This window comes from Zophobas morio, unplaced genomic scaffold (genome assembly GCF_036711695.1).
Source record: "Zophobas morio isolate AGI-343-1 ecotype UQ-CSIRO unplaced genomic scaffold, CSIRO_AGI_Zmor_V1 ptg000789l, whole genome shotgun sequence".
NCBI classification, from domain to species: Eukaryota; Metazoa; Arthropoda; class Insecta; order Coleoptera; family Tenebrionidae; genus Zophobas; species Zophobas morio.
Genome location: NW_026972892.1, coordinates 56 through 8,016, shown reverse-complemented (window position 1 = coordinate 8,016; position 7,961 = coordinate 56). Strand labels below are relative to the sequence as shown.

At 36.6% G+C, this 7,961-nt stretch overlaps 2 protein-coding genes and 1 long non-coding RNA gene across 4 annotated transcripts; 1 reads left to right on the top strand and 2 right to left on the bottom strand.

Annotated features, from left to right (window-relative positions):
- Positions 1-271: 271 nt before the first annotated feature.
- On the bottom strand, positions 272-1,526 carry LOC135121908 (uncharacterized). Its single transcript, XR_010279157.1, has 5 exons — positions 1,412-1,526; positions 1,274-1,351; positions 839-1,019; positions 579-777; positions 272-527 (listed from the first exon to the last, which is right to left on the bottom strand). It is a non-coding gene; the product is annotated as an uncharacterized LOC135121908 (long non-coding RNA).
- A 228-nt stretch (positions 1,527-1,754) lies between these two features.
- On the top strand, positions 1,755-3,134 carry LOC135121900 (large ribosomal subunit protein uL18-like). The gene is made up of 3 exons (XM_064046184.1): positions 1,755-1,787; positions 2,171-2,356; positions 2,409-3,134. The coding sequence occupies exons 1-3, from the start codon at positions 1,785-1,787 to the stop codon at positions 3,111-3,113; spliced, it is 894 nt and encodes a 297-aa protein (XP_063902254.1). The 5' UTR covers positions 1,755-1,784; the 3' UTR covers positions 3,114-3,134.
- Positions 3,135-6,734: 3,600 nt separating this feature from the next.
- On the bottom strand, positions 6,735-7,736 carry LOC135121898 (protein LTO1 homolog). 2 transcript variants are annotated; one of them, XR_010279153.1, is made up of 5 exons: positions 7,513-7,736; positions 7,179-7,272; positions 7,047-7,128; positions 6,921-6,987; positions 6,735-6,863 (listed from the first exon to the last, which is right to left on the bottom strand). XR_010279153.1 is itself a non-coding variant. In XM_064046178.1 (5 exons), the coding sequence occupies exons 1-5, from the start codon at positions 7,659-7,661 to the stop codon at positions 6,747-6,749; spliced, it is 513 nt and encodes a 170-aa protein (XP_063902248.1). In that variant the 5' UTR covers positions 7,662-7,736; the 3' UTR covers positions 6,735-6,746. The 2 variants fall into 2 exon arrangements, 1 of the variants encoding a protein (XP_063902248.1); XM_064046178.1 differs by having other exon boundaries at positions 7,047-7,132.
- Positions 7,737-7,961: the final 225 nt, after the last annotated feature.

The following is a 7,961-nucleotide window of genomic DNA, read 5'->3' as shown; positions in this document are numbered from 1 at the left end:
ATACGCAGATGATTCTGGCAAGATAATATTGGCCCCAGTTGCCGTCTTTATTGCGCTAGCATCCGCAGTGCTACTTAGTTACGCTGGCAAACTAGGGTCTTCGTAGGAGACTCACATTCTCAATGCGAAAATAAGCGCACTATACCACGAGTACCCTGATCTTTAAAAGCTTGTAACCACGTAGTGTTTCTAGACAAACTACTTAGGCGTCATCAAGGACAATAAGCTGTTATAGCAGTAGAACTTTTATTCCTCAGTGGCAGAGATCGAGGCGGAGACCCAAACTTTATACTCTTTATTTTGTCTCAGAGCAAACTATCGATGCGCAGCAAGCATGTATCCGACCAGTTATGACGGAACTTCGACTCACCGCAAAAGCGTTTTCTCTCTTCTAGTGAGATACAAACAAGCTACTACGCGTCATTACGGACGGGCGGAGTTTGCGCATATTGAGACTTCCGTCTTGAGCCTCGGTTAGCAATGCTATCACCATTTAGGAACGGCTTACCAAGCACCCCTATTGATCACTAGAAGGACTCAGTTATTTAAAATATATTTAGGTTGTTAGAACTCGAAACCTTAAATGATTTCCTGTCCCCTTAATGTGGCATCCCTTTTAGGCGTGGTTGGAAAGCTAACATAGGTAAAAGAAAATTAATTTACGAAAATTTTAAATCCATTCTGCTCAACAGCTAACAACGGGGAGCGCACGTGGGTCATACTCTATCGCCTTCTACGCATTGCTCTTCTATATTTTGTTGTGTAATAGGAATTTGACTGAAGGTATATATATGTAAAATTAATATGGGTGAACTTAATCATATAGGTATGCTATCACCCGGTTAAAAGCTCGAAACATAGTTTCTTGACCAATTGAGCTTTGTAAAATATCATTTATTTAAAATTTAAAGATAACTTGATACAACTTTATTTCTCATGCCCCGTCATAACTGTGGTCTCAAATGATATAAAACAGCATTTTTCGCATAGACAGAGAAAAAAATGAGTTTAAATGACTCCTAATAATAAGCTCGTTAATGATTGTACGTAAAGAATAGGCGCTTAAACAAAAATGCTTCCCGTTTTTATAAAAAATATTTCATCGTAAAATATATAGTATTAGTATTAAACTAACCAATAATAAGAATTTATAACTAAATATAGATGGCATTTACCAATACATTAAGAATAACATTAAAAAAGGGGAAGTAAACATGTATTAAAGTTGAAAAAAGTCAGTGTTATTATTATACGAAAAAATGGTAAGTTTTACAATATTTATTATTTTTAAAGCATAGTACTGAAAACGTTTGACCAGAAGTTGTATTGGTATCGTTTCGATTGTAAGCTTCTAGGATAATATAAGAATAATACAACGAGTGTAAAAAGAAAATAGCAAATTTAAACGAACCATAGGACAAAACTTTTTAAACATTATCAAACTAAAAATAAATAGTAATTCCGCAAGCCACTTTTTTACAGTAGAACATATTTCAGAAGTATATTTAACAATTAAAAATAAAAAAGGTCAAAAGTAATTTATAAGAAAACTATATATTCCGCAAGCAGAGTTTGGGCAAAAAGCTACCAATTCAACTACGGGCAATGCAGCATTAGACCATATTTTAGCGGGTGCGATCTGCTCAATTGATGTGTTTAAGAAAGCTCGTGGCTCGAGGCATTGAACATATGCGCAGCCCAGGTGGCCTCCCTTCCGTTACTTTTTTAAATCTTCGTTTTGTCCTTCTGCTTGTCCCTCGACAGACAGTTTCGGGACAGGAGCAATGGTATGATCATTAACACTGAATCTTATTAAGATAGATTATATTATATGTTGATATACTACTTACTTTTGAAGGCAATAGTTTTATTAAGCATTCTATACTAACTAATAATATTATTTTAATAGCTTTATCTTTTTGGTGTTTAACGGCTTAATATCAGCTTTTTACGTAATTTAGTATTATTAAAGGAAAGTTTGCTTTTTTTTATATATGCAAAGAACCATTCTTAAATAATTATACTAATAACTGTTGAGACTCCGAAAGCTTATTATAAACTATATCATTTGTCTTTCGCAACAAAGTTATTATTATGTTAAGTAGAGTGCTTTTTAGAATATTGTTAATATAAGTTTGATTGTTAATTAATTCTAATACTCTATTTTTAGCCTTTTGTTAAGATTGTAAAAAACAAAGCTTATTTTAAGCGTTATCAAGTCAAATTTCGTCGGCGGCGTGAATGCAAAACTGATTATTACCAACGGAGAAAACTTATTATTCAAGACAAAAATAAGTATAACTCTCCAAAATATCGATTTATCGTCCGTTTTACTAATAAGGATATTATTACGCAGGTTTTTATATTTTGGCTGGATGTATACTTTTCAACTAACCTTTTTTGGGTAGATTGCTTATGCCACCATTGAAGGGGATCACGTTATGACTGCAGCTTATTCCCATGAGCTTCCCAGATATGGCATTAAAGTTGGACTTACCAACTACGCTGCGGCTTACGCCACTGGCCTTTTGTGCGCACGTCGTATTTTAACAAAATTAAACTTAGCAGACGCCTACAAAGGTAAAGAAGAGTGCGATGGCGAACTTTACCAAGTCGAAGAAAACGAGACAGGCCCACGGCCCTTCAGGTGTTTTTTAGATGTCGGCCTGGCTAGAACCACTACCGGCGCAAAGGTTTTTGCTGCAATGAAGGGCGCAGTGGATGGCGGGCTTGACATTCCCCACAATGAAGCTGGAAAAAGACTTTGCGGTTACGACAAGGACTCCAAATCGTTAGATCATGAAGTACTTAAAGGGCACATACTTGGCGAACACGTATCGGATTACATGGTTGACCTTGAGGAAGAGGATCCAGATTTTTTTAATCAAAAATTTTCCCGCTATGTTAAAGAAGGGGTTACCGCTGATAGCTTAGAGGAAATGTACAAAGACGCCCATGCAGCCATTCGTGCCGATCCTTCTTTTAAGCCAACTGAAAAGAAAACGAAGTCTACTAATGCCTTTGGCCGTAAGAAAAAAACTTCTCTTGCTCAACGCAAGCATCGCATAAACAAAATTAAATCTTACTTTTTAAAGAAACTCGGAGTAGCTTAGTTGTATTTTGTCAACTAGGTGTAACGGTAATAAAAGACTATTTTCTTTACAAAATACGTATGTTCGTAGTTATTATATTATATAAAATAATATTTAGAAGTATTTCCATTAAGTTCTAGGGTTGTGTTAGAAGTTTTTATTTATTTATCGGAATTTTTAGGTTAGTCCCTATATCTTATTCTTGTAAAATAAACGGAATAGATACAGTTACTAACAATTTTGTGGTCCTTAACTTATCTTAAGGACGAGAATTATTAGTTATTATTTTGTAAAGTTCTGGAAAAATTAAATTTTAGGTACTCACTATAATCCCTTCCTTGTTATTTTGCTTGGTTACTAATGATGCACCTCCTGTTATAATCTCGTCACTCATTTTTATATAAGGGCCTGAATATTTTGTATTAAGTAAAAGACGCTAAGCATGACCTCCGCTGCACCACAGCGATACTGTAGCTGAAAGCGATGATGGCTAACTGCCTCGCTGCCAAGTCTGACCGCCTACCTTCTTAACTGTTAACAACGCACTCCCAGAGCCAACTTTTTTCTTGTCTAATACAGTTAATACTCTAACTTGTCTCCCACAGTTGAAATTGGAGTGAATGTCAGAGTCCTGCCGAGGCAAAAGGGACCCGGCCCTGACTACACCACCAAGCTCAAGTATAAGCCTGGGGCGGGTATGGATCAACTGCGTCGCTTTATCAACTCGGTGGTCTTCGACTTCTTTTTTATGCGAGGGAATTTGACGGAAGTCGTGCTTTTACCAAAAACACCACAACTAGCATCTGAACCTTGTAAGTACATATCTATCAGTCTTTTGTCAGCGATAAGAAAGGTGACTTAAAGCAGTTACAACTAACCGTTTAAAGGTTGGTGACTCCCAAGAAAATTTACCGGAGTTTAAGTTTGGATTTTATTAAAAGTACATCAAACTATTTTAACAGTTTTTTCATCTGACCGGTTTTATAAGCCGAGCTATTAATTTTAAAAAGGCCAGCGGCGTTGACTTTGTCGACTTAATGAGAGCTTTTGACGCGTATGGCATGAAGGCCTGTTGCGCAAGCTGCACCCAGGCAACCCCAGGCGGACTTCGAGAGGAGTAAGTTGCAGCTGAAATGCTTTCCGAGTAGAAAATGCCCTCGCTGTTGCCGAAGAACAACCCGAAGCAATTACCACAGTCGATATCAAGGTGATTATTAAAGCCCTACCGAGACGGAAGGCTCCCGGCCTACGGCATATCCAACGTGGTGCTGGAGCAAATGCTGATGATGGCGGTTGATTGTCCATGCTGCCTCATCAGCTCGAGGGGGGCTCTCGACCACTTCCCGTTATGATGCTCCTTAAGATCTGCAACCAGTCTCTAAGTCAAGGAAATACCAACTTATCCGTCTCTTGTCAGCAGTAATCACAGAAGCCAAGGCCGCCATACTACGTTGCTTGAAAGCGTTTTGTTGATGCACCTCATGCTCTGTAAGAGTGTTAATTTATATCGGCAAAGGCATAGAACAACGCAACAGCTCCTCTGCTTGACGGGATGAACGGCCCCATACCTTTGAGGCCAAGAAGGCAAGAAGCGCCGTGTTTTCAATGTCGAAAAAGCGTTTGACCAAATTTAGCACAACGGCTCCCGCGCGCCTTAGTTCTACTTTCTGTTCTATTATCGTTCTTAAAGCATATCTATAGTTCCGCTTTCTAATACTTGGGTGAGCGATGCACACTCATCCTCAAAAGTACTATAGGCGGAAGTCCAGAAGGGTCTTTTTTTTCTGTTGTTAACCTTACACTTTACACAGATCTTCACTACAACCTCCACACGCGGAATGCCTTACATGCAGATTGGTACAGCGATTTACTCCTATAAAACTCGCCGTCCTTAAAACGCCAGGATCAGTAGTGCTATATTTACGCTTGCCAGCTAGCTGGTGTCGAGGTTAAAAAAAAAATTACTCTTAATTATAAAAAAGTAAAGCTCCGCCTTTGTTGACCTCTCGAAAAAAGGTGACCTCGTATACTTCCAGAAGAACTATTTGGGGGTCACCATTATTAATGTTATGACGACCACACGTGAACTATGGTAGTAGTGAAAAAAAAAAAGGTCAAGCTGCCAACTTAAATCTGGTAACCTTTACTTTGTACCAAAAGCAAAAAAAACTCACCTTGCGCTTAACAAACAATGCTCTTAATGGGTTGAGCGTCCAGCAATAATGGCATTAGCGCCTTTTTTGCCTGGGCATCTGGACGCCTGTAGTAGCGCCCTTACTCTAAGTGAGACAAAAAACCTGCTGCGCCTCGTGACGGGTGCGACGTGGTTTGTGGAAAGCGATGTTTTACATTAGTACCCTTAGCTTGAGCTTCAGGATACCGTTTTTTAACGTAATGCTATCTCCACCTATGAATGGCCTACCAAGCGCACCAGAGGGGAAGTAGAGCTCAGTTACGAATTGCGGGACGACACGCGCTATCGCCCTCCGCGCAATGCACTTTTTGTTGTACTTACGAAAGGGGTAAGGGCTAGAAGTATACAAATAACATTGCTTTGACCAAGCTTTAATCTAAATTGTTAACGCTACCAGCTCGTATATTTGGTATCCGCCAGGAGACACCACTTTTTGAATGTCGCCTATGGCGCTAACCTTAAGATCCACAGTAATTCTAAGAACTCAAGCCAAAAACTTGAGTTCTCCTCAAAAAAAAGGTGTCGAGTAAAGAGATAAAAAATATATAATGGTGGTGTCTTTTTTATAAGGAACTACTGCGATGTTATTAAATTTAAGAAAAAAAAAAAAATTATAAGTACATAGTTAATATAAATAAGTATATGGTTCGCCTTGTCAACGTAACTTTGCGTGTAATAAAATAGGTCCTAAAAGTCTTTCAAAATATGGTTTTTCGCTAGTAAACATTATTGCTTCAACTTTTTCGAGGAGAGTTATATTGTAAATCTTACACTCTTTTTAAATATTCAGTTATAATGAAAATTCATAAACATAGCGCAGATACATTTTTTGCTTATTAACTCATATACCAACTTGTAGTTAAACAAGCGCACAATATAAACGTCGGAATCCGAAAATAAGTTAATAGTGTAAACAAGTCACGCACTTAATTATTAAAAATTAGCCAACTTTTTTTTTAAACGTAAACTTTTTGTTACTTCCTCCCTGTTAGTATCTACAACGTAAAAAGTTGATGGCCAACGCTTCTTAAGAAGATATTTCCCTTTAACAAACTAAGTCGGTTTTTCAAACTTGACTTCTGAAGCTACCCCGTAACTATGAAAAATCCACTGAATTATAAATTCGTTGTTTACGTCCTTTTAGTTCCTTATACCAATACTAACCAAGATTAAAACATGCTAAGTAGGCTCTTATGCCTCAATGATAACTGGCAAGCAGCGTTTAAAATAAGCAAAAGGATAAATAATGAAAAACAATCCAAAGGCAGTATAAAAGTCGCGGTCTTGTGAAAATAAAAAAATTCGCAAAAGTTTTATTAAACTATAACACCAAAAAAGACTTAATTAAAGGGTTACAAAATTGTAGTATAGTATTATCGGTGTCAAATAGAAAGTAAGGTAAAAAAATTTTAAACACAAGCAATTCGCCCTTTCTCAAAATTATTTTAAATTAATTTCAGTCAAAAACTAAGAGGGGAGTCTACTTCCAGGCATTTAGTTAACTCTTTACTGCTTTTAAATTGAAATGTAAGTTTTTTAAACTTAGCACGAATGCGAGACAAATCTTTTTGCAAGTTCTATTGAGTGCAAGTTTAAAATAAAATAAAAAACTATACAATGACAAGGTGAGCTACCTCATTGTTAGTAGAGGCACAAAAATCTCTAATCATGGTAAGCAGAGAATACACAACTAAACGTGTTCTATTAAAAACGACAGATGTCTCAGTGCGACCAGCATTTTAAAAAAAGAATAATAGTACCCTTCGCTCAAATTAGAGGAAGAAGAATCGCTCAAAGCTCGCCACATTGAGCAGCAACCGTTATAGTAGCCAAGTTCTAGGCCTAACTGCATTTACTTTAAAAAAAATATTTAGCACTAAATTGGATACTACGTCAGCTCCTTTAGAAAAGCCTAAATGTTCACCCTTAGAAACTCCGACGTCCTGCCCATAAGAAAAACCCCGCTTGTTATAGTAGTCGTAGAATCTTTTTAATAAATAATAAATATTATAGCCAAAGTAGTAAAAGAATAATAAATTATTTAAAACAATGTGACTACTTAAAAGGTTAACTAGTTAAACAAATGAGAAAGATATAACAGCAATACTACAGTACAAATTTGAAAAAAGTCTCTTTGGATTAAAAAATTAAACAAAAAACCTTTTACAGAAGATAATAATATTCAAAAACATAGTAAAATCATAAAATGGAGAAAGATAATGCTACCTTTCATTAATAAGGTTAACAGGATCTAAAATTGGGTCTCCTTTATCCATGTTAAAAACAAATTTTATCAATTCCGAATGTTCCTCAGAGGTAGAATAATTATCATAAACATTGCGCGTAACGTAGGGAGCAAAGTTGTGGTCAACCATACTTTTCTCTCTTTAAAAGTAATAGAAAACCTTACCGTTCTTGTATTTTTACAAAGGCATTTACATCTAAAAAAAGGAGCTGCTTGAACGTAAGCGCTTCCATTGGCTCATTTAGGTAGTACTTTGATCATGTGCGCCCGCTCCAACATATATCCCCCTGGTGAAATTATATAAGTCGTATAATGGTACTTATTGTAACATAATATTGTGGAATTCTAACATTTACAGGTATCTGGTAGTTAATACCCTTATAACATATATAATGGACCTTAATTTACAGTCTTAGTGTAAAAATATACA